This window comes from Petaurus breviceps, unplaced genomic scaffold (assembly GCF_028583685.1).
Source record: "Petaurus breviceps papuanus isolate PSGF00001 unplaced genomic scaffold, PetGlider_PUasm1.0 154, whole genome shotgun sequence".
Lineage (NCBI taxonomy): Eukaryota > Metazoa > Chordata > Mammalia > Diprotodontia > Petauridae > Petaurus > Petaurus breviceps.
Window position 1 is genome coordinate 9,716,810 of NW_027185715.1, and position 27,223 is coordinate 9,744,032.

General features: G+C 39.8%; 1 protein-coding gene across 2 annotated transcripts in view; it reads left to right on the forward strand.

Annotated features, from left to right (window-relative positions):
• Window positions 1-1,298: 1,298 nt before the first annotated feature.
• The window catches only part of SRGAP1 (SLIT-ROBO Rho GTPase activating protein 1), a 354,115-nt gene continuing 328,190 nt past the window's right edge, over window positions 1,299-27,223 (forward strand). For both annotated transcript variants that reach the window (XM_069080728.1, XM_069080734.1), the window contains exon 1: window positions 1,299-2,193. In XM_069080728.1, the coding sequence (XP_068936829.1) occupies window positions 2,127-2,193 (67 nt within the window). In that variant the 5' untranslated portion in view covers window positions 1,299-2,126. The remainder of the gene's footprint in view (window positions 2,194-27,223) is intronic.

The window sequence follows — 27,223 nt, forward strand, 5'->3', positions numbered from 1 at the left end:
GCTGTCCCCCCATTCCTGGGATGCTCTCCCTCCTGGCCTCTTTCAAGACTCAGATTAAATCCTACCTTCTTATGGAAGCCTTTGCAGGCTCTCCCCCAACCTCCACACCCGACTATTAGTGCCATATTTCTGAGATTATCTCCAATGTATTCTTTCTACATCTTGTTTGTGCATAGCTGTTTGCCTTTGACCTTCTTGAGGGAAGAAACTGTTTTTGTTTTGCTTTTCCCTCAGCTTTTATCATCCTACTTTGGCCCATAGGTGCTGAAGAAATGATTGTGGACTTGTTTTAAATATACTGGGGATCCTTAAGCTGAAGAAGAGAGGGGGGGCGAGAGGAGACCCTGGCTATTTTCTATTATTCGAAGGCTGTCACGGGGAAGAGAGATTATTTGTCTCAGCCCCAGAGGCCAGAACTAGGAGTAAAACTTCCTAACACTTCAAACAAAGTGGAATAGGAATTTTCATAGAGCGACCAAGCCACGTTTGTAAAGCACCTACTATGTGTCCCGAACTTTGCTAAGCGCCTGAAGCAGTGTGTTTCCCGTTAAAGAGGATCTTCATCCCTAGGGGAGGGGGTTTGTGTTCAGGTACAGATCAAACCAGATGACCTTCAGACCCTTCCAACTAAGAGATCCTTTAACTCTGTGATTGAGGCCCTGAGACACAGGAGTAGAAGAGAGTGACAACACCCTGGAGCCCTATTTCTGCCTAACACACCTGGGGACGTCCTCTTTGCTTGGGTTTTAGGGAGGTCCCTCTGAGCCCAGCCTCGCTACACCTCGTGCAAAGGGCAGTCAGCGCCGTCGGGTCACCCCGGGCGGGTCCCAGCTTCAAGCATCACACGCTCCAAGCAGCTGCACCTCCCCGGGAAGGCAGCCGGCGCTGGAGGGCGTAGAGATGCGCGACAAAGGCTGGGCTGCGGTTGGCCACTGGAGCCATCCATCTTCGCCGGCGAGCCCAGTGCTTCCTCGCGTGCTGGAGAGGAGGGGTGGGGAACGTCGGGCAACGCCAGCCTCCTCCCCTCCCTGGCCTGCCCGCCCGCCTGCCTGCTGCTCCGCGGCCGGCCGGGGAGGGCGCTGCTGCGCCGCGCATCGAAGGCAGGCCGCTGCGCCCGCGCGCGCACTCAGCGCGGGCGGGCCGGAGGGGAGGCGCGGCTGCAGGGCGTGTGTCTCCTGCAGGCTCGCTCTCCGGAGCGCGCGCGCGCGCGGACGCAGGCAACTTTGGTGCAACCCGAGGCGGGGCTCCCCCTGCTGTGAGTGCGTGTACATGTGTCGCCCGCGGCCGCGCCGGGGCAGCGGGGAAAAGCCGGGGACTGGGCTCTGCCCTCTGCGCGCTCTCCACCTGGTGGCCGCGGCTCTCTGATCCGGGCAGCGCGCGCCGCCGGGCAGCCTGGCTCTGCCTTTATCCTCACCCTCATCCTTCGTCCCTGCCCTGGCAGTAGCGACAGTGTTTCCCCGGGGGAGGAAAAGAACAGGGGCGGCGGCGGCGGCGGCAGCAGCATCCCCAACTAAATCGGGACTAGTTTAGTGCCAGAGCTGGTGCCGGCTTAGCCTGCAAGAAAAGGGAGGGGTGGGGGGCAAGCAGGGACCCTTCTCCACAGTAGGCGTCTCTTCCTTCCAGCTGGGGAGGCTGGGAATGAGCTACCTGGTTCAGTTTCCAACCCCCCGGGGAACTCCGTGCAAGCTCTCTCCTGGGCCAGGATTAACAATGGTGAAGGGAGCCGGCGTGACCCGGCGGCTGTAGAGGAAGTGGGCAGGGTCCGGGGTGGGGTTTCGGAGGTGGGAGACGCCCCCCGCCTCCCCACAGGCGGCTCTCGCGCTGGAGTTTGCCACACTTCTCGGTCCTCAAGCCCCCCCCACCCCCGGCTCTCCTTTCCCCATCTGATCGCGTACAGCAGCCCAGCCTGGGAGGAGATGGTGCCAGCACCTGGGTTAATCTAGTAGTCGGCTTCCAGCTCCCTCGCACCCTCCTCCTCCTGCTTTACCTCCTGCTGGTGCTGCTGCTGGGAACCCCGGCGTGTGGGAGTAGAAAACTCTCTGCCTCTCCGAGGACACAGTGTTTTATGACCATTGACCAGAACTTGCCCGTTTTTTAACCCCCATCCCCCCCGGAACGACTGGATAATGTCCACCCCGAGCAGATTCAAAAAGGACAAAGAGATCATAGCCGAGTATGAAAGTCAAGTCAAAGGTAAGCGGGGCGGGGGAGCGGCTACCTTTCCTTTTGTGTATTTCTTTGTCACTGTGCTCTCTGAGTTTAATCCCTAACTTGCGGGTCTGCATTGCAAAGAACATTGCAAAGAGGTTGGCAAAGAGATCTGGGGACACTACACCCTAGTCTTTGTACAGGGCTACTCAGAGTTCTGCTAGACCCAGGGAAAACTGGGAATGAGGACTGCTTTTGCCGGGCTGGCTTCCCACTTTAAATAGAGATAATAATGGGCTTAACTTCATTTCCCACAGCCATATAACTTACTTGGGAGGCAGGCATAGGGGTGCTACTGTGACCACCCAGTTTATTTGTGTTTCTAAATGTTGCCATTGTGGTGGTGGGGTGGTTTTTTTTTCCTAGAGATTAAGGGTTAACTACCCCTTTAAAAAAAAAAAAAAGCTTGCCTAATGCATGGCAATTAGACTGAGGAGAGACTAATAGAAGCTGACTCCTTGATAAATGTTCCAGGATTCAGTGCCATCTTTCACACTTATACCGTAATATTGTTTTAGCGTATGCTGGAAGTACTTGTTTGCAAAATTAGAGTTCCGATATTTGAGTATTGCCTTCAAATCTACATTACAGTTAATGTAGACAGTATAACCTCATTTAGGTTGATTAAGCAATTTTCTTTTCCATGGTTACTTACCTACCTAGTGAGAGATATTTTTTCTTCTAAAAATTTTTTTTTAATTTCAGTAAAAGTGGGTTTTTTAGTTGTTGTTGCTGTTGAAGTATTTCAATATGGATTTGTGTGTTTTCCTTCATGGTTATTGTAGTCTATATATGATACCTTTCCTGACCAAGACAATGGGTGGAGTCTAGAGAGAGCTGCTGTTCTGTGGGATTTTGAATGCAAAGTTCTTAAAGCTCACTCTTTTGTCTGCCTTCGAATAGAATCTTATTGAAAGGACCAATTAGAAATTTAGTTTTTACTTGTCTAGGGTAAAGGCAGAGGAAGCATGAATTTTCTTTTGTGTAGACAAGTTGTGAAAATAAGGCTAGAATTCCTTCAGTAGTCCTTGGTGGAGGAAATATGGAATTGAGGCAACTTGGGAGGGTCATCAGAAATTGATTTAGCAGATTGTTCAAGCTTAAATTCTCTCCATGCTAAATCAGTTCTGTGATGGTGTTAACGTGATCCTGAATGTTTGCAAGGAAACAGATATTTGTCTGATATGAAGTAATGATCATTTACAGTATTAAAATAATATCAACTAAATTATTTCTTCATATTTCTCTATTAAAATAGAAGCCAAATAAACTTTCTTATGGGTGAATGAACTCTGCTGGGATTTCTTTTTCATGTAGGGCTTACTCTTATTTGCATAATTTTTCATCACTATTTCTCTGTGCATTTTTTTTTTCCATTGGCTCCCTTCAAGGCATCTCCAAGCATAAAATGGTCTGGTCTCCCTGGTGTAATGTTAGTTAACAGAATGTATTTCTGAGTATTATTTTAATTAATTCCACTTTCGTATCATAGATCACTTGTTCACAATCAAAGTCTTGTTTGAAAAGACTCATATGGCACCTCTTATCCAGATGATTAAAAGATGATCCAGATGATCATCGTTCGTGGCCATTGATTGGCTTCTTGGTGCCAAAAATATCAAATTAAGACAAATATATATCTTCCACATCATTAAAGCATAAGCAACATGGAACACATTCCCTTTTAGTACCTGTCATTATGAGTCTGTATTTCATGGCCAGTTGCAAGCAGGATTGTGGAGTAGATGAAGTTGTGTTCAATAGACAAACCTTCTCTGCCAATACTTTCAAAGTTACCATTTAGTTTGGCAAGGATGCCATCCCATCTTGGCTTGCTTCTCTTGTCAGGGGGGCCCCCTAAGTTCCAGATTTTTCCCTCGCTCGATAAAGTTTCTTGATCTTATGCCCCAAATGCCTCCGAGTTTTACTTTTCATCAGGGAGATGACAAATGAAACTACACTAATACCATGTTTCCCCGATAATAAGACCTATACTGAAAATAAGCCCTCCCCTTACTGTGTAAGATTCCTCTAAAATAAGCCCTCCCCCGAAAATAAGCCCTATTGAGATTGCTACTGTAGTGAAGGTGATCCCCTGCGCTACACGCTACATTATGGTACCCTCTGTATGCACCGTCCTGTCCCCACCTCGTGAAACGCACACCGCGCTCCGAGCTGCATCCAATCAGAGCTGAGGCAGGACAACATAAGCCCTCCCCTGAAAATAAGCCCTCTGGTGTTTTCCTTTCCAAAAAAAATAATAAGACAGTGTCTTATTATCGGGGAAACACGGGTATGAAGCCAGCCTGGAAGGGTTAACATTGCATTTAAACTGCCCACCCCCAGGTCAGTAAGTATCTTTAAATTGCCAAATCTGATGGACTTTTTTCCTCAATTTTTATCCTTCTTGCCCTGTCTGCATCATTTGACATTGTTGACCACTCTCTCTTTTCCTAGACAACCTTTCCTTCTTAGGTTTTCATAATACTACTCTTTCCCGATTTTCCTTCTTAACTCATTGCTTCTCCGTCTATGTGTAGTTGGATCCCAAGGTTTGGTACTATTCCCTTTACCCAGCTCTCTGTGATCTCAGATCTCATTGACTTCCATGGGTTCATCTTTCACCTCTTATGTGCAGAAGACTCTCAGATCATTTTATCCCACCCTATTCTTTCTCCTGAATTTCACTTCCACATTACTAACTGCCCATTGGGCATCTCAAACTCAACATATCTGAACAGAAATCATTATTTTTACCCCCAGTTCCCATCTCTCTTCCAGAGTTCCCAGTTTCAGTTAAGAGTACCTTCCTCCCTGGAGCCATCCTTGACTTTTCACTTCCCTCAGTTCTCACATTTAAAGGATTGCTAAGTCTCATGCCTTCTACTTCTACAGTACCTTTCATTTCTCCTCTCACACAGCCTTTACCTCAATTCAGGCCCTCATCATCCTCGGGTTAAACTATTATGATACCTTTCTAACCTCTCTGCCTACCTCCAGTTTCTCTATTTCATAATCCGGTTGTCACACAACTGCCAAACCAATATTCCTAAATCATGCTATTCCCTATGGCTCTAGGAAAAAATACAAGCTCCTCTGTTTGTCTTTTAAAGCCCTTCACAATTCCAACCCAACTTTCTGGGCTAATTGTACATTATACTCCTCCACACACTTTATACCCCACACTAATTGGCCTACAGACTGTTCCCATTATGCAGTATTCTGTCCCCTGTCTTCGTGTCTTTGTCTTGATGGTGACATGTGTGGCAAATGTTTCCTCCTTACTTTCACCCTCTAGAATCCCTACCTTCAGTCAAAATTCAGCTCTAGGAAGCATATCCTCCTCTCCCTAGTTGCTAGTACCCTCTCCTATATAGAAATTACTTTGTATTATGGATTTGATTTTTGTTTTTTTTTACATGTTATCACCTCTTCCCCCCACCCATGTAAGCTAATTGGGGGCAGGTGCTATCATTTTTGTCTGTGTCTCCTCAGTGTCTGGCACATAGTAGGCACTTAATAAATGCTTATTGATTTGAATTGATTATTACTACCCTTCCTCCTCCATCTCCCCTGCCCCCATCGTGCCATGTATAACATTTTCATTTTAACATAGGCTTTATGAAAACAGTATATTTCCCCAAAGCAAAGGGATACCTGGATATAGGCCAGTAAGAAGCAATTTTGGCTGGAAAAAATGATGAGAAGCCAACGAGTTGATCAGCTACTTGTTAACAATTCACTTAAAAGTTGCTTGGAAGAAGAGGAATTGAAATTAATGTCTAACACAAAGTCTGAGGTTTATCTCTGGATTTCACTTATCCATGTGATACTTGCAGTATCTTCAGCAGAACTCAGTCATATCACACGCGGGAACCCGACGATGCAAGTGGCACATTTGGATAGATCCTTCTTGCTGCTGACTTGATGGCAGAGAGGTTGTGTTTGTTGTGAATGGCTTCCACTAGCTAGTTGATCGTTGCTATGAACTGAGTTATTTTTTTCCCACTACTTTTCCAGGGGTAGCTCTATACTTATCTCCATGCATTATGCACAAAAACTGCCAAGAAAAATCTGTTGTTTTTGAACCACTCCGTGGCCTGGAATACAAATAGTACATTTTAGGAGCAGATGGAACATGGAGACATGCCAGTTCATTTTGATATGGCCCTAGATCATGCCACAGGTCTCTACATAGAAATCAAAGCTACTGTGTCATTAATGTGCTGTTGTCGTCATTTTTTTTTTACCCACCATGCACCAGAAAGGAACAAGTGAGACAAATAAAAACCAGTAGAGTGCTATTTTCCAAAGGCAGAGGGAGGTTGACAATCATGGAATCATGGAATGTTGAGTTAGAAACCCACTTGAGAGGTCATATAGTCTAGTTTCTTCATTTTACAGATGAAGAAAAAGACTAAGAGGATTTTAATGACTTGCCCAAAGTCATACAGGTAAGAGGAAGAACTGACATGTGAACCTGGGTCCTCAGACCCCAAATCCAGAACTTATTATTCAGTTGTGTCCTACAAGAGGCTCTTCCTGTATCTGAACCACAGTTTTGTCATCTGTAAAAAGGAGGTAACACTGAGGCCTTTTCATATTTATCTTGCTTTCTGTAGGGCCTGTTATTGCTTAATAATTACAAAGGTACAGAGATGGGAAATGAGGTATCATGGGTGAGAAACAGCTAGGTCAGTTTATTATACTAGAAAGTTTGCAAATAGGCTGCAAAGGTAGCTTGTAGCCAGGTTGTAAAGGCCTTTAAAAACCAGAGCAATTTATATTTTATTCAGGGAGCAATAGGGAGCCACAAGAGTTTATTGAGGAGAGTGACTTCTTCAGACCTGTGCTTAAGGGAATCTTTTTGGCATTTGTGTGTAGGATGTATTGGGGTAAGGAGAGACCAGATGATTAGGGAAAAAGGAAAAAAAAAACCTATATGTTTTAAAATATTTATAGCAGCTCTCTTCTGTGGTGGCAAAGGACTGGAAATTGCAGGGATGCCCATCAGTTGGGGAATGACTGAACAGGCTGTGGTATGTGATTATGATGGAATGCTACTGTGCTATGAGAAATGATGGAATTCATTACTTTAGAAAAACGTGGAAAGACTTGCACAAAATAATGAAGAGCCAAATGATCAGAAACAAGAGAACATTGTATATAGTAACAACAATATTGTTTTAAAAACAACTTTGAGCAAAAAGGTTATTTTTGCTATTATAAATACCCAGATTAACTATAAGAACATAAGGAGAAAGATGCTGTCTGCATCCACAGAAAGAACTGATAAATAGAACTATGTAGAGAATAATTTTACATATATATACCTATCTGTGTCTAATGGTAGCCATCTCTAGGGTGGGGTGGGGGGGTGGGGAGAAAAAAAGGAAAAAATGTACTTGATAATTTTGTTCTATATTTGAAAGGAATAGTAGGTCATGCATAGTAGATTTGTAGTTTAATGTGCATTCTTCTTTTTTGTTGTACTGTTATGGAAACGCTTGTTTTATTCCATAAATCAAAAATAAAATAAATTTTAAAAAGTAGGTGATGAGAGCTTACTTAGGAGAATGGCCAAGAGAAGGGGTCAGAAGTGAGAAATGTCAAAGAGATAAAAGGGTTAGGCTTTAGCAGCTGTTTGGATGAGGGAGGGAAGGAAAAGAGGAAGTTGAGAATAATGCCAAAGACTGGATGAGGGTGACTTTAACCACAATTAGGAAGAGGCATAGACTCGGGGATAAAGGTAATGAATTCTCTTTTGGATATATGGCAATTGAGATGTCTATGTGCCATCTGTTTTGAAACGTCCACTAGACAGTTTATGATGCAGGACACGCACTCTGGAGACTTCCTGGATATATAGATCTGAGGATCACCTGCAGAGAGATGAGATTTAAATCCATTGGGCCCTTGATGAGCATGCCTTGAGAATGAAGAGATAGAAGAAACAAAGGCCCTGCAGAGATATTTGGATCACAACCTAGATTTAGGAGCGTCATAAAGAAAAAGTGCCAGTAAATTAAACTACAAAGAATGAGCATCCAGGTGAGAGAACCAAGGGAGAACATCATGTCAGGAAAACCCCAAGAGGACAGGATGGTCAAGGGTTCCAAATGCTACAGAGGGCTCAAGGATGAGGACTGAGGAAAAGACATCGAGATTTTTGGTGACATGGAAAACTGGGGTACACTGATCTACACTGATAAGATGGGGCAAGTTTCTTATTCTAATAAAAAACAAGTCCAAAACAAAACAACAGAAAAAATCGAGACATGTGAAGTGTGATCAAGGGATCCAGGATTAATTTAATTCCTCACTCATCCTAATGAAACAAAGTTTTTCTCTCCCTCCCTCTCCTTCCTTCCCCCTTCCTCCCTCCCTCCCCACCTCTCTCTCTCCCCCTCTTTCTCCCTCCTTCCCTCTCTCCCTCTCTCCCACCCCCCTTCCCTCCCTTTCTCTCTCTCTCCCTTTCCCCTTCCTTCTTCTCTCTCTCCCCCCTCTCTCTTCCTCTCCCTCCCTCCCTTCTTCTTTTCCTCTCTCTCTCTCCCTCTTCCCTCCCTCCTTCCTTTCCTCTCTCTTCCCCACCCCCCGCTCTCCCTCCCCCTCTGTACTCTCTGTCTCTCTGTCTCTCCCCCCTCCTCCCCATCTCCCCATTTATCTCTAATGGTACCTGTCTCTAGGGTGGGGTGTAAAATTAAAAGAAAATTAAAACTTATTGAGTAGTCACATGTTGTAAGGATGTGCCACTTTGAGTTATCTGTTTGTAGTAGAGATTTGTTGTTGAGTCATTTTCAGTTGTGTCTAATTCTTTCTGACCCCATTTGGGGTTTTCTTGACAGAGATACTAGAGTGGCTTGTCATTTCCTTCTCCAGCTCATTTTACAGATGAGATACTGAGGCAAACAAGGTCAAGTGACTTGGCCAGGGTCACACAGCTTTTGAATGTCTGAGGTCACATTAGAATTCAGGACGATGAGTCTTCCTGATTCCAAGCCCAGGGCTTTATCCACTTCACCACCCAGCTGCTTTCCCCCACCCTCCTTAATTGGTTCATTTGCATTTTTAAGGGTCAGGAAACTCCCTTGAGATTGTCAAAGTCTATGGATCAAGCTTTTCTCTTCCCTCTGACTTGAGACTCAGAATTTGAAAGTGAAGGTGCTAATCTTGTTAGAATCAAACTGTGTCTTAGTTCTAACTTTTAGCTGGGTTCAGAGGGGATGAGGATTTCTTTCTTCTTCTTCGACCCCATCAGCAAAACCATCATGAAACGAAAGCACGTGGTTGAGTCCAGCTGAAGAATTAAGTTAGGGTGTCTTATGACAGCCATTGAAATAAAGGCTCCTTGAATTCAGGGAATTTTTTTTTTTTAATGAGACTTGCTTAGTTTCTACCTACTTCAGTTCGTTTGACGACAAAGACTTCACCAAATGAATGATGATGTAGCAACTTGCATCTACACTGGGGAGGGGGAAACTTTTAAAAAATATATTTTACTTTTTTTACAATTACATGTAAAAAGTGTTTAACATTTCTTTTTCAAAATTTTGACTTCTAAACTCTCTCTCCTTCCTTTCCTCTTCTCCCCCCTCATAGAGAAAGGAAGCAATTTGATATAGGTTATACTTGTGCAGTCATGCAAAACATATTTTCATGTTAGTCATGTTGTGAAAGAAAGTAGACCATTAAAGAAAAAACAAGAAAAATAAAGGAGGTTTTAAAAAAAAGTGTGCTTTGATCTTCATTACGACGATCCGTTCTTTCTCTGGAGGTGGAAAATATTTTTCTTTATCTTGGATCACTATATTGCTGAGAACAGCTAAGTCGTTCATAGTTGATCACCATATAATATTGCTGTTACTGTGTACAATGTTCTCCTGGTTCTGCTCATTTCACTTTTCGTGATTTCATGTTAATCTTTCCAGTTTTTTCTGTAAGCACCCCATTGTCATTTCTTATAGCACAATAGTATTTTGTCACAATCACATATCACACCTTATTCAGCCATTCCTTAATGGACATCCCCTCAATTTCCAGTTCTTTGTCACAACAAAAGAACTGGTATAAGTATTTTTGTATATATAGATCTTTTCCCTTTTTTGGGGTCTCTTTGGGATACAGACCTAGTAGTATTGCTGGGTCAAAAGGTATGCAGTTCTATAGCACTTTGGGCAAAGTTCCAAATTGCTCTTCAGAATGGTTGGATCAGTTCACAACTCAGCCCACAATGCATTAATGTCCCAGTTTTTCCACATCCTCTCTAACATTTGTCATTTTCCTTTTCTGGCATTTTAGCAACTCTGATAGTAGAAGTGGTACATCAGAGTTGTTTTAATTTGTATTTCTCTAATCAGTATTTATTTAGAACATTTTTTTCATGTGACTGTAGATAACTTTGGTTTCTTTGTCTGAAAATTGCCTGTTCATATCCTTTGACCATTTATCAACCAAGGAATGACTCTTATTCTTGTAAATTTGATCCCATTCTTTATATTTTTAAGAAATGAGGCCTTTATCAGAGAACCTTGCTGCAAAACTTTCTACCAGTTTTTTGGGGTTTTTTGGGTAAGATTCCAGTTTTTAATCCATTCTCCTATCCACTTCCATTTTATATGGGTAAATTCATCCCATTCACATTCACAGTTATGATTAGTGTGTATTTCCCTCCATCCTATTCATCTTCCCCTTCCCCCTCCCCCCTTTATCCTTCTCTCCCTTCCTCCCTCCCTCCTTCTCTCTCTCTCTCTCTCTCTCTCTCTCTCTCTCTCTCTCTCTCTCTCTCTCCCCTTTCACCCTGTTCCTCTGGGGAGGGGAAAACTGACCCCATGCATGACACATGTCTAAAAGATTTATTAAAGTATATTATGTATATCCAACTAAGGCCTCAGGAAGGCTAGAAATGGGAGTGGAATGTTGCAGCCTTCTAAATCCATGTCTGAATTGGGGTAGGGGTATGACAGGTCAAGTCCAAAGATGGCTTCCCAGATTTCTTGTTTTGTATATGAACACTTACATCTCTGATGAGTGTTAAAGCTGATCACTCTTTTGGGTTCTAGGATGGTGATTGGGAAAACCAGGTGTTACTGGCTATTTCTACTTTCAGATCTTTGCTTCTGAGTGCAGTGATTTTTTGAGAGGGATGACTGTAGGAGAGTAGAATGTTCCCAGATGTACCCAGCTTACCAGGGGGATATGGAAGGTCTTATCTATGATGTGACATACTAAAGGGCTGTCCTGGCCTAGATGGGTGCTTTATCTGTAAAGTTATTATTGGATGAAGATGGGGAGACATTCTTGGATTGTTTAAGGGTGAAAGCAAAAATCAAAGGACAATTAACCTTTATGCCAGTTATCTGTCAAGTGTCAGGAAACTTGTCTTCAGTTATTTTCTCAAGGGATGAATCAAAACACGCCTCATGGAGGTACTTATGTTTTCTTTCCCCTTGGGATTCTAAATGTGAAATGTTGACTCAGATTCCATGGTGAGAAGAGAATCGTCCAGTACACAAAAATCCTAACAAGGAGGTAAACGTCTTCCTTATTAAGACAACTATGCATAAATAGGGAGGTGTGTGTACAGTTACATACATGTGTATGTACATGTGTGTATATGTTACACACATATATACCTATAATAATTCATTTACATTCCTCACAGTGAGGAAGGATAGTATTTGTGATTACAAAATTATAAAGAGGTAAATTAATTCATATGTATATGTATGTGTGTATGTATGAATATATACATACACAGGCACGTATATATGTATGTATACACACATACACATAAGAAGTGGTCATAGAAACTACCAAGACCAGGTATCATGGAAGGCATTTTACTAGTTATAAAATTATTGGTCCTTCCATAGTCCACCACCCTGAAATCTGCATAATATTTAATTGAGCAATCATTGAATGAATGGGCAAGGGCATGAACTGGGGCTACCCTTGGATGCCATGGGAGAGTAACAAAATCAGGATGGGGCTTTTAGTATCCTCTGCACCGCTACTGACAGAAGCTCACCACTGGCTTCTTAGACTTTCCAATACCATGGATTAGCACCAAAGAATCATTTAAACATTTGTACAGATATCACTTAGGAAAATGTCTGATTTTTGAAAAAGAAAGGGAAGAGGTTTCGTTCCTTGCTGTCCAACCCTGTAGATTTGGGATGCTTGATGACAGGGACGTTAAAATTATTCATAAAGCATTTGCATCATGCAGTGCTCAGATGAATTTGTTGTGAAAGAAGGAAGGAGGTTATAACAACCTCAGACCATTTTGCAGGCTTGGATCTGAAGGTCACAGACTGACCCATGAGTCTTCCTTAGCTCTGCCCCCAGGGGAAGGTCATTCTTTGGAGTGGCCAATTCTTGTACTAGAATGCCCTCATTATTTAAGACATCTTAGACCATGAGCCTACCTATGCCATGTGGGAAACTTTCCTGTTTAAAGGAGAATGACACAAGGAGAAATCTTGAGATAAGAGGGTCCTGTCATTACCCTTGTAAGGCTGTCCACTCTATCATCAGTCACATCCACTTATACTTGACTATCAGCACTCCTCATGGGCTGTACTGGTGCCGGTCCCCATGCATGCATGGTGGGTTGCTGACTTGGCAGCATAAACATTTTTGCATAGCTTCAAACTATTCTAGGCAGTGCTTTACAGTAAAGTCCTAAGAGTTTCCACTTCTGACCACTCTGGGTACAAGCTAACATCAGGATCAGCAAGTTTACAGTTGTGGCATAATACGTGCCAAACAATGGAAAGCATTCATCTTTTGTACCCATTAAGCTTATAATATATCCTTTCTAAAAGCCTCCTGCTCTTTCCCTCTCTTCTTCGTTTAATACATTCTGATACAGACAATAATTATAATAATAAGCTACAAAGATTGTTGACACTGTGAGATCTTACATGGAACATGATAGGGGCAGTCATTTGAATCAGCTACCCAAATAGGATTCAGATTTTTGTAAGGGACATGTCACAAAATAATTTTCATTTCAATACAAAGTGCAGACAGGTTTGTTTTTTTCCAACAAACTAAGGCAATTTTAGAAGAACTTATTAACCAGCTAGGGGAAATACTAATATTTTTTGTAGGAGGGCTTACAGGAAGGTGGGAATCGCAAGTGGACAGGGCATGCCCCTGCAAACCACTATGGAACATTAAGTATGTCAGATCCTCTATCTTTCACGGTAGAGAGTCCAGGACTTTGTGAAGTATCGCATATGTGCCGTGGCTCAGATAGACAGTGGCAGGGTTCTGCTGTTGCCAGAACAATAAGGGGTCATACAGTGCCCCACATACCCCGACCCCCCAAGAGTGGGAAATACTTCTCTCTCTCTCTTTGGGGAGGGGAAAATTGGAATTAAGAGGAGAAATAGGGATTTGGCACATGTATGTGTATGCTGACTGCCTCATTATCTAATGTGTCTCCTGTCAAGGTTTTAAATTATAAGCCAGTGAGCACCAGCAAGGTGGATTACCGGGGAGGGTACAAAGGAGGTGAGAGGCACGGATCATGGGTCATTGCAAATAACTACCCTAAGTCACATTTTTGACTATATTCCAAATATCTGAGTTCTTATGAACTGCATTACATTAATAATACCATGCTTTTTCTGTTCTCAAGCAGTTATTTGGATGTTCTAAAAAGAGGTACTGCCTACTGATTACTGGGGGGAGTGGGGGAGAGGGAGGTGAAGGGGAGTTAGAAGACCAGAATGAATTTTGGATCAAATAAAGCCTTACAGTGCAATTTGAATAATCATCTTCGTATTTGGTAGGGGAAAGTCAGATTCTGTCTTCTGAGATACCCTTAGGTCCTCTGAATGGAAGGTCCAAAAGCAAAACTCATAATCTGATGTAAGATTCATACGCCCTTTCTGTCCCAATTAACTTGAAACTTTAAAATCCAGAAAACAGTGAGTCATGTAGATCCTAATCCTTGGCCAATTTTCTAGAGAGCTTCCAGACTGACTTTCATATGCAAATGGACTACTCAAACCTGACCACCTTTACCTGGTACAAAGGGACCATTTAGAATCTGAAAAGGGCACCTCCTTAGAAGTTGCTAATGAGAGATTCCTCCTTTGAAAGGGCACATCATTTTATCTCATTGTATTTGTACATTTTGCTATTTCATCCAGTGGGCTTGACTGATCGGGGGTCCCCTAAATAATACTTCCCCCTAGATGTGCAAATTTAGAGAACCCACCCTAAATGTTCCCAAGTACTATTTGTGCCTGACCCGTAGTAAAGCATTCCAAGCTCATATTCGTCTGAGCAGCCAGTCAGACACACTGTAACGTGATTCTAACATAGTGATGTCATTTTGGTTCTCTTCAAGAATGAAGGCCAATGACCAACCAGCTTCCCCCTTACAAACAGAATATCAAATGAAACCTACTTTTATTAGTTTGTTTCTCTTTTGGTTCTGTTTTCTCTTTAACTCCACTGTAAATGTGTTGGAATAAAAAGTCATTTTAGCAATTGCTACTGACATACTTGTGATCTAACAAACAGAAAATGCAAATCCCTGAAGGATCTGAATTTCCAGAACTCCCTCTTCACTGTGACTGCAGCCCTTCTTGGACTTAGTAGATAAGTCTTAGGGAGTTGCCTGAGGCACATAGGCATTGAGTGAATTGCCATGGGTCACATAGCAAGGAAGTGTCCTGGGCTCATCTGGAACCACCCTCCCCCCCCTCCAGCACAGTATCCACTGTATCACCACTGCCACTAACAGCATTATGATCGTTCATCATATGGACTTAAGTCAAAATTGTATGCCATCCAAATGAATACTTTTTGTTTCTTTTGGCTGCTAATGATGTGAGAAAAATACTGTGCTAAGAATGTACACTGTGGTTTTGAGTCCAAGAGTTCTAAAGTTCTAAAGTTTCCAAGTTCTAAAGTTGAGAGACCCTACTCTTAATAATGAGTCCAATAGCATTTTCAGACAGATACTGTACAGTTTTAAAATGTGAGGATACTGTTGCAATTTAAACTCATTTGGAGATATACAGATGAGTTTTAGTTGGAATTTTTAGTTCTTGTTCTCTAAAGTCTTAGCCACTCATTTTTATTGTTCAATTCTCAAAGGACATCTCAAAAAAAAAAAAAGGATCAGGTGTGCCATTTGAGGGAGAACTGGTTTCCATGGTACCAACTTTATAGTGAATATAATTTTCTACTCTGAGAAAAGAAGTCATCAAAATGACAATAATTTGGGGTCTTAGAATTTTAGAAGAAATAAGGAAGTCAGAGGGGCTTCTATTCCTGGTTATGTCTCAAATTATCTGTACAGTATTGGGCAAATAGCACTTAGTTTTTTTGCATATAAAATGAGAGGGATCCCATGTTACTCTCAGTCTCTTATGGCCCTCTTACCTATAAAATCAAATATAAATTCCTCTCGCATTTGTAGTCATTTACAAGGATTGGCTGCAACCTACATTTCAGCATGGCAGCCATTGAAAAACTTTCTGATTGTTGTGGTCTGTCATGACTGAATGTTTTTGATGACTGCCTTGGGTGAGATATATGTATCACTTTACAGCCAATCTGATAATGGGATTTCTCAAACATAGCAAGATTGAGTCTCTGACAACAGACTGCAATAGTCCTTCATTTCCTGTGCTCATACTTTGAGCATTCTAGCTTGGTTGGACCTGGCACAGTCTGTTCTCTGTTGGGTGTAACCTTTGAGAATCCAAGGTCACCTTTGTCATGAGACTTTGGGATAGGGCTTTCTCCTTATACTTATCATAAAAAAGCATTTATTACCTCCAACAGAGAAGAACATGGAGTCTGGAAGTTTACATTCAAAGACTGATACTTTGATGCAGCCACATCTATAGAATATTCATGAAGTTGAAGTATCAGTGAACTGATACATTAAGGGCAGGAAGTAATTTCTATAATGTATAATTCAAGGGCTCTTCCATTGCATTAGTGTGGTGTGGAGGGGACCTTGGGTCTATAGAGCAAAACTGAAGTTCTGTTATGTTTTAGCAAGATAGATACTAGCTGTGTGACCCTGGCCAAGTCACTTAACCCTGTTTGCCTCAGTTTCCTCATCTGTAAAATGAACTGGAGAAGGAAATGGTAGATAGACCATTCCAGTATCTCTGCCAAGAAGACTCCAAAACGGGATCACAACCAGCTCAATGGGGTCTGAAACAGCTCAACAACAATAACGAAAACAGGTAGAAAAGCTTTTGACTATGAGGCCAACAATGAATATTAGGTATATCATTTGAAAACCAGTCTAAGTTAGGAGATACTCCTTACAAGAAGATAGGTCACCTCAGCAGCCAGGTGGCACAGTTGGTGTCAGGTAGATATGAGTTTAAATTCATTCTCAGATACTCATCCAAGCTATATAACCTTGGGCAAGTCATTTAGCCTCTGTTTGCCTCAGTTGTCCCATCTGTAAAATGGGAATCATATTAGCACCTACCTCCCAGGGTTGTTGGGAGGATCAAATGAGGTGATATTTGTAAAGCCCTTAGCACAATACCTGGTACTTAATAGCTACTATATAAATGTTAACTGTTATTATTAAGATCATTATTACCAGTTGAGTTTTAGGGGGACCTATAGTATCCCATGAAAATTGTATTTTTAAAGGGTTGCAGTCTGCATCACTGAGGGCTACATTGATGACATCATGCATTCTTCAAGTGATTTCTCCAAGGGAAGTATGTTTTAGGGATGGCAGTACATAGTGAAGATAAAGACAAAAATCTTAGAAGTTTTTTAATCAGACTTGGGCAGTTCAAGGGAAATGATTCAGCTGCTTTGTGATCTCAAATGATTTAGTCCCTCTGTCATCTAAAATCTTCAGAAGATGAAATGGAAATTCCAGGAGTTATTGAGAATGAGGAAAGAGAGAAACTTTGGTGGAAAGGGCCTGCTAGACCAGTGGTGTCAAACTCAAATTGAAACAGGACCACTAAGCCATAAAAAAGGATCCCTATGGGCTGCATATTTGGCTTAGAAAACCACATATTAACATCATCTATGTTGTAGTGTGTTTTTATTATTTGATAACATTCCCAATTACATTTTAATTTGGTTCACCCTGTGTGTTTGACACCTCTGTCTTGAATATGTAAAAGCATATGACCTTGCTATAGCAAAGAGTTGAAAAAAGAGATCATTTTGGGAGAAAATAAAGACACCTTGGTGAAGTCCTTTGAAAAGCAAGCTGAAGGGGAATTTGTGGGTCCCAAGACCAACAAAATGGAAGACTAGACATTTTCTCAAATCCCCACATCCCAGACATCTCCAAGACAGAAATTTTGCATCAAAGATAAAGCAACTGCAGCTATCCCTATGGTCTAGGACACTCAGAATCCAAAATAAAAATTAAAAAAAACAACAACTCCATGAACTGAGGCTCACTGACCCTGAACTTACTCAGCACCCCACTCCCAACTTCCATGCTATTGATAGCAAGGCTATACTATACTAGCAGATCCAAGACTTGATACAGGCTTACAGCAAAACCCACCTGTCCCACACATCCTTCTTTCCAGTGCTGTGGAGACCCTGGCTTCAGGCTGCAGATGTTTGCCCAGGGTATGACAGACAACCAACATGGCCACAACCCATCAGGACCATAGTACCAGCAGTGGAACATGATGTGAACACAGGAGAGAGAGGGGGGGAGAGGAGGGTGGGAGGAGATGAAGAAAAATCCCTTTTTGTAAAGGGGCAAAAAACAAAATTAAGGAAAAAAAAGTAAATTGGACTAATTGAAGGGGAAGAAAGGAAGAAGTAAAAGAAGGGAAGAATTATAACCAGATGAAAGCAGGAGAGAAAAAGGAACTAATAAGCAAAATTCCAAAGGGAAAGAGGTAACAGATGAAAGGACAGAATTAAGGGTGAGGGGAAGAGAGGCAGTGGGAACAGGACCATTTTAAAAAAGATTAAGGTAGAGTAACTGAGGGAACATAGTACTGTGTTTACAGCAGCAGAAGGGAAAAAAATAACTTGAAAAGACAAACAAAAAGTAGAGACAGACGGAGGAAAATATAAACCTAACTTTCATAGCTTTAAGTATGAATGTATTAAACCATCCACTAAAATGAAAAAGAATGACATATTGGATTTTTAAAAAATCCTACAATCTGTTGCTTACAAGAAACACACTAAAAACAAAAAAACAAAGACATGTACAAAATAAAACTGAGGGCATGGGGAAAAAAAATTACCATGTATCAAATGGATCCACAAAAGCAGAAGTTGAAGTCATACTGTCTGACAAAACAAAAACAAGTATCTAAAATATGAAAATAAGGCAAGTAAGTATATTTGCTGAGAGGAACCATAGACCACAGGTCAGTATCAGTAATACTTATTTGTATTCTCCAAATGCTTTAGCATCTAAATTCATAAAAGAAACATTTACAAGAAGACACAGACAGTAACACAGTAGTGACCAGGAGACTTCAACATCCTTCTCTCAGTTTTGGATAAATCTAACAGAAAAACAAAAGCGAAAATATGAAGCTGAACAAAATGAGACTAGAGAGAGACTAGAGTTAAAAACCTTATGAATATTCTAAATGGGACAGCAAAATAATATACATACAATATTTCTCAGCACCACATGGAACATTTACAAACACTGATCATTTGCTAGGGCACAGAAATATTGCAAAGAAATATAAAAAGGCATATATAAGTATGCATCCTTTATAGACCATAATGCAATAAAAATAATAATTGGTTCAGGGACCACAAACAAATGATACAGACCCAAATGGAGATATAACAGTGAAATCTTAAATAGTGAGCACGTCAAAGAACAAATCATAGAAACAACAACTATGCAAGAGAAAATGATAATGATGAAACAACATGCTACAATTGTGAGTCGCAGCTAAGGCAGTCTCCTGAGGAAAATTATATCTTTACAAGCATGCATTTAACAAGACAGAAAAAAAGGAGAAGATTAATAAACTGAATATATATTTAAAAATTCAAAAGCCAACAAACCTGAAATAAACAGAAAGAGGATATAATTAAAATTAGAGAGGACATAGATAAATCAGTAATAAAAAGACTCATAAAATGATAAATTAAACTGAAAACTGATTTCTTTGAAAAGACTAAGAAGATGGATAAACCCTTAACTAGTCTGATTAAAAAGAAGAGAGCAGAAATTAAATCAGGAAGATAGCAAATGAGCAAAGTGAAATTACAGCAAAATCAGAAGAGAAAAACGAATGATCAAAACATATTATGTATAGTTATTTCTAAAAAAACTGAGAACACAAAAGAAATAAAGGAATGCCTTCAAAAATATAAAATAACCAAATAATCAGAAGACCAGATAGAAATCTTAAATAACCTAGTCTGAGAAAAGGAAATTGATCTACTTGTAAAGGAATTACTAAAGTAAAATAAACAAACAAAACTCTGTCCTGATAGATTTACAGACAATTTCTATTAAACCTATTATTAAGAACAAGTGTTACTCATACTTCACAAATTATCTTAAAATCTGAGAAAGAAAGAAGCCTACAGAAATCCTTTTCTGAGACAGAGAACTAATATCTAAACCAGGGAAAGATAAAACACAAAAAGAAAACTATAGATCAGTATTAATGATCATTGACTTAAAAATTTTAAGCAAAGTCCTGTCAAATTACTTCAATTTATTTAAAAAGTCATTAAGACTGAATGGGTTTTGTGCCAAGGAGGCTAGGATGACTCAGCATTAGGAAAACAATCAACATAATTATATTAAAAAGCAAAACATCCCAAACCATTTCAATAGATGCAGGTGGGAGTGGGGGTGGGGAATAAACCTTTAAAAAAGTACAATGTTTTTATGCTAAAAATCCTAAAAAATATAGGCATATTTTTTAAAAATTAGAATGAGTTTTATTATTTTATAAATGTGAATTTTACGAAGCATTTTACAATTAATTGTCATATCCTCCATGTATCTGCTGGAGATAGGTATGAGCACACTTCACACACTCAGGGTTTACTTTCCTACTGTTCAGTGTTGTTTTAGTTACTGATAAAACATGTCAGCCAAAGACCATTATTTAATATGATAAAGTGCTTCTATTTAAAACAAAAATCAAGTATCATATGTAATGGGAATACACTAGACACTTTCCCAATAAATATGGAATGAAGCAAAGTTACCCACTCTCCACACTATTATTTGATGCAGTTCTGGAAATGCTACCAGCAGCAGTAAGACAAGAGAAAGAAATTAAAGGTACAATGATAGGTGAAATGGAGATAAAACTGTCCCAATTTACTGATGATATGTTTGCTGACTTGGAAATTTTTGAGGAATCAGTAAAGATACTAATTGAGATAAATTAATAGATTCACCAAATTGAAGGCTGCAAAATTAACTCCCCCCCCCCAAAAAAAAAAACCCTCACTAGCATTTTTATATAATAATAACAACACATGAAGCAATAATAGAAAGGGCAATCCCAAAATGCATGAAATATCTAAGGATCAGGCAAAGAACTTGAAAAAATCCATTGTAGATTTAATTACAAAATGCTCCTTAAGAAAATAAAGACCAACTTATATAGCTTGGGGAATATCCAGTGCTCATGGTTGGGCCATATCAATGTAATTAAAAATAACAATACTACCAAAATTAGTTTTTCTTTTAATGCAATACCAATAAAGTAATCAAGGAAATATCATATAGAACTTGATAAAATAATAACAAAATTCATTGGGAAAATAAAACAAAAGATCTAGAATATCAAGGAAAATGATTAAATGAAGTAGGGCGTGAAAGGAGAATAGTAGTTCCACATTTCAAACTATATTATAACACAGCAGTCATCAAAAACCATTTGTTATTGGTTAAAAAAATAGATCAATAGAACAGATTAGACAAGGGAGAATAAGAAAAAAATGGAACTCAATTCAGTGTTTGATAAAGTGGAAAACAAATCACTGGTGGGAGGGAGAAACTGATTTTAAAAAACTAGGAAAAACTGGAGTCAGGCAGAAATTAGGCTTAGTTGTTCAATTGTCTCCAACTCTTTGTGACCCCATTTGGGGTTTTCTTGGTGAAGATACTGGAGTAGTTTGCCATTTCCTTCTCTAGCTCCTTTTACAGATGAGGAAACTGAGGCAAACTGGGTTAGGTGACTTGGTAATAGAAGAAAAACAGATTATATACCTCTCACAGCTATGGGTAGGAGATATATTCTTAAACAAAGGAGAGACAATTACAAAAGATAAAATAGCTAACTTTGATTACTTGAAATGGAAATGCTTCTCTACAGACAAAATTAATATACCCAGCATAAGAAGGGAAATGATTGAATGGGGGAAAAGTGTTGTATCAGATTTCTCTAGGATTGATGTTCAACATATAACAACTATATATTTATATGTATATAAAGATGTGCATAATGTATGTATATATGTCTGTATGTATATGCCATTCCCCAATAGTTAAGTGGTCAAAGGATATGAACAAACTGTTCTCAGAAAAATAATTGCAAAGTATTTGTAATCACATTAAAGAATGCACTAAATAATTGTCAGCCCTCAAATTTAGAGCTAGGAGGAACTGCTAGACCTGTGCAGTATTGTGGAAAAAACATCACCTTTGGAGTCAGAGACCCATATTCAAATTTAGAATCTGCCCATTGCTACCCATGTGACCTTGCACAAGATTCTTAACCTTTCTTGACTTTAGTTTCCTTGTCTGTTAAATGAGGACAATGACCTCTAACTTCTGTGATCCTTTTATTTCCTCTCCCCCATTCCCTTCGGTTTTGCTGATGAAGAAGCTGAAGAACAGAGATAAGTGCTTTGTTGTGGCACTCAACTAATGGTGGCAGAATCCCGGGCCTCCAAACTCCTACCAAGTTCATTGCCCTTCTCTATTTCTTTGAAAAGTAAACCTTATGATTTTAGGACTAAAACCTGTTTGCAGTTGTAGGGAAAAAAAAAAAAAACCTATGGGGTATAACATAAATCATCACTTGTATAAACAGCAAAGAGAGATATTTTATGTTTAATAAAGGGGAAAAGTTAAAAAAAAAAACTTAACTCATGTTTTTAAGTTGGTGTGAAACAATTCTACCTCTAAAAAAGAATAATATTGTCTTCCTCATTACCAAAAAAAAATTAAGTAGATTTAGCAGATGGCAGTTTCCAGGAAGTGATGATGATGGTCTTTCGTGTATATAGTTAGCTACCCTGGGAAAAAAGAATGAATCATGTGTGTGAACTGGTCACTCAGATGAATTGCTCATCTCCCCCACTATTGTGTCTTGGGTAGCTGCAGCTTGTTGCGGTTAGGATTCTTAGCAGTCATGCTCATTGGCTGTTCTCATTGATTTGCAAACCCACTTAAATGCCAAACATTGGAGAGCTTTGGAAGAGGTTTGTTGTGTCTGCCTATCATTTTCTCCAGATATATAACAGTCGGAACCTTTTCAAAAAATTATTATTGACGCCTAACTTATTTTCAGATTCATCTAATATGTTCCTGTTGTAATTGTTTTCACTAATGAGATAAAGATGTTCAAAGCACCAAATCCAGGCTGGTGACTAATTCTACATTTTCAGTTGTTTTTCCTGGTCAGGGTTTGGCAAGAGGATAAGGGGAAGAAGGAAGGGAGAAGAGACATGGAGAGAGTCAGACTTAGAAGGAAGGGAGGATTTCCATCAGAAAGAGACTATAATGCATCCTCTGTCTTTTAAACTATTACAAAAGGATCACTTGACGATTATGGCAGTTCAGATTTATATAGACTTTGAAGGTTTGCAAAGTGCTTACTTACATTGCTCTATCTGACCTTCATATCTACCCTTCTGAAGTAGGTACTTCTATTATACCTATTTTACAAACGAGGAAACCAGATCTCAGGATAAGGGACCTGCTTAGACTCATAGTCAGCATAGGTCTATTAAGCACCTACTGGGTACAATGCTAAGTGCTAGGGATACAGAGAAATGCAAAAATATCTAAATAAGTATAAACCAGTGCCTGCCCTCAAGGAACTCACAGTCTACTGGCACAGACAACACACAAACAGCTTTGGACAAACAACTTAGATACAGCCTAAATTTGATGAAATCTCAGAGGAATGGCAGTGCCAGCATTAAGGAAAAGCATCCTGCCAGAGATGGAACATTAGTTGATATTTGAAGGAAGTCAGAGAAGCCAGAAGGCAGAGATGAGGAGGGAGAGAGTTCCAGGCATGGAGGACAGCCAATGAAAATGCTCTGAGTCAGAGATGGAGTGTTGTGTGTCAGGAACAGCCAGGATGCCAGTGTCACTGGATTGAAGACTACATGGTGGAAGAGGGGATGGGGAAAAGCAGGGGGATGTGAAGGTATAAGAAGACTGGAAAGGGAGCAAACAGATTATGAATGTCTTGGAAAGCCCAAGAGGATTTTCTATTTGATTCAGAAGGAAATCTCCTGAAGTTTGTTGAATACCAGGTGGGGGTGGGGGAGCCAGGTGGCCTGATGCATGATCAGACCTGCATTTAAGGAAGATGACTGATAGCTGAGTGGAGGACAGACTGCAGTGGGGAGACACTTAAAGTAGGAGTACCAGTCAAAAATGCATTTCAGTGATTCATCTGTCTCAAGTCTCTTTACTAACTCCTCAGCTTTAGTTTAAAATGAGGAGGTGAGCTCGGAGGCCCCTTCCGGGTCTGAATCTCTGATCTTATGATTTCAATGAAAAGATATCATGCATTTACAAACTGCTAGGATCCTGTTTGGGCCCAGTGCTCTTAGGAGAGCTTGATATTGGTAAGGGTCATTGGATATTTGGCTGAAAGCATTCCTTTATTACCCTGTGTTGCATCATCTCTATTCGAGAAACTGGAGTCTTAGTCTAATGAATTACCTCTTCTTTGGTGTGCATGATTGCAGTTATGGATGTAGATTGCTTTGCCATTAATCTCCTCTAGCTGTTCATTAAGAGTTGCCAAAAATAATTCATCTGCTGACCAAAACAGAGAGAAACAGTAGTTAGCCTTGCTCACTACTGAATGCATTATTCTGTCATTATGTTCAGATATAGATGTTGGAAAAATAATTTTGAGGTTTTAAAATGGCTCTAGATTGTATTTATTACTAACTAACTCAAATCGATTTCTAGATCTGGGAGAAACCTCCAAAGGGTTATCCAAGCTATTTCTTTTCTTCTGTTGGGATCGTACCTTTATTTTGAAGAGATGACTGGTTTTATTAAGTCTTGGAGGCTTAGACTATCGAACAGTTTATACTGTTGGTAGTGGCAAGCTAGGCTTATTCTCAGAAAGTTCTTTCTAACTCAGATTTCTCCTGTTTTCTCATGTGTTTTTGCCACTGTGCCATTGAAATCTCTTTAATTTGATGAGAGGAATGAAGTCTCAGTTGTAAAGGGCTTTGGGGGCATGTGTTATGGGGATTGGTAGAAGAAAATAGGAATTCTAACCTGAAGAATAGAAGCTTGTGAAGGTGAGGAACACGATAACTGTCTTCAGGTGTTTGAAAGGACTAGACTTTTTTTTTTTCTGCATGGCAACAGAAGGAAGAACTAGGAGTAATGGATAGAAGTTACAAAGAGTCAAATTTAGGTTCAATGACTTCCTAACATTAGGGCTGTCCAAAAATGCAGAGGGCAGCCTCAGGAAGTGGTGGCTTCTCCTTTATTCTAGGTCTTTAAGCAGAGGCTGGGTGACCATTTGTCAGGTATCTCATAGTGAGAATCTTTCAGGTATCGTTTGGGCTAGATGGCCACTGAAGTTCCTTCCCAAATGATGAGATTCTATGGGGTCTTCAAAGTAGAAGATTATTGGGTATGATTATTGAGAAGGAGCTTTTATTTGGGTATGAATTCAACTTGATGGACTCTGAGGTCCCATCTAATGCTTACAGGCTCTCATTTTGATTTGTTTTTGGCTAAGATACATCCCTCCATGAAAAAGAATTAGAGATTGCACATGTATAACCTATATCTGATGGCTTACTGTTTCAGGGAGGGATAGAATTTGAAACCCAAAACTTAAGAAAAAAATTGATGTTAAGATTGTTTTAACATATAATTGGGGAAATATATATGGAGGGAGACAGAGAGAGAATTAGAAGATAGCATGCAGAGAGAGAGAGAGAGAGAATATTAGAAGACAGCATGCAGGCTTGAATAATAATTGTGAAATGTTTTAAATTGCCTGATGTGGGACTTTAAAATCCAAATAATCATTATATTAATGTACTTACTCATTGCTTTCTCTTATGAAAGATAGCAGCCATGGATATTTTTGTTGCCATACTTACTGTATTATTCATTTTCTTAAAACTTTGAAGGGGCAGCTAGGTGGTGCAGTGAATAGAGCACAGGCTCTGGAGTCAGGAGGACCTGAGTTCAAATCCAACCTCAGACATTTAACACTTACTAGCCATGTGACCTTGGGAAAGTCAGTTAACCCCAATTGCCCTGCCTTCCCCCTTCAAAAAAACAAACAAACACAACTTTGAAATGCTAGAAGACGGCCCTTTCCCCCCCCCCCCCAAAGCTATTGTTCATGGACCAACTGAATTAGGATTTAGTTTATTCTGATGTTTAAACCATAAGTTGATACTTTATTTTTGTGTCATGAGGTTATTTGATGAGGAAACTTATGGTGAAGTTTAAATGTCTTGAAACTATAAAGGAAAGACTGATAAAAGAGCTAAAAATCAGTACTATAGTTGGGGGAATCTTACTGGCCTCTGTGTCCTTATTTGTGAATGAAAGGAACTAGTGCCTTAGTTTCTAGGGCTCTTAACCTCCGTGTGTGTGTGTGTGTGTGTGTGTGTGTGTGTATGTGTATGTGTATGTATATGTAGGTATACACACACACACAATACAATTTTTCTTGTATTATTGTTTCATGTAGCCTAGGTGGAAAAGTGGATTGACCATTGGACCTGGAGTCAGGAAGACCTGAATTAGCCTGTCTCAGGTGCTTAACTAGCTGTGTGATCCTGGGCAAATCACTTAACCTGTGTCTGCTTCAGTTTCCTGATATGTATGTAAAATGAGGATAATAATAATAATTCTTCCCATGGTCGTTTTAAGGGTCCAATGAAATAATATTGGTAAAGCATTTTGCAAACCTTAAAGCAATATGTAAATGCTAGCTATTATTAGCAGCAGCAATAATGATGATGATGAACAATATGTGCTATTTAATTTTTGTCTAAGACTTTGATTTTTCTTTTTCTTTTTTTTTGCTTTCATAAACATTTTTCCAGAGTTTTGGTAGCAATAATCAGCAGTTTCCATGAGACTTCATTAAGTTAATTCAACCAATTTAGATGCTAATTTTTCACATATACCTTGGGATTTTTTTCATCATTCTCTCAACTGTTCTCTTTTCCTGTATGTGAGCATAACTCTTTAAACTAAGGTTATAGAAAATATAACATGTATTCTCATTGTATGTCATTCCTAATCCCACTCCTCTAATTTTTTCTTAAATTTCTAAGTATTTGGAGATTTTTATAACTATGAGGTTTTTAAAAAATTCTTTTTACATCACATTTTGCTAGGTATAAACATGAATTACCTTTGTGAAATCAAGTTTCTATTTACATATAGCAGAATAAGGAAAAAGAAATGGGGTATGAGGGGGAGGGGGAATTTGCTAATTTTTCTACTCTCATCATTATTATTAAATGGTCTGAATGCAAGGTGAATTTATGGAAAACTGCTGAATGTTAACCAAAGTTATGACAGAATTTGGGTTTGTCATACTAATAACAGGGAAAAAAAGGAGAGCTAGGCCTCATTTCTTTCCTTATCTGTATATTACATAGAGTAAGGGGTGAATATGTATTTGTTGAATTTAATCTGGAAAACAGTAGGGTTTGTATTAGTGATCTCATAAGTCCCTTCCACTGCTAATATTAGATATAACATTCTGTTATTCTGTGATCTGCTTGATCTTTGGCCTAGTTAGACTTATTACTATCAGCTTCATTCTGTGTTTTCTCT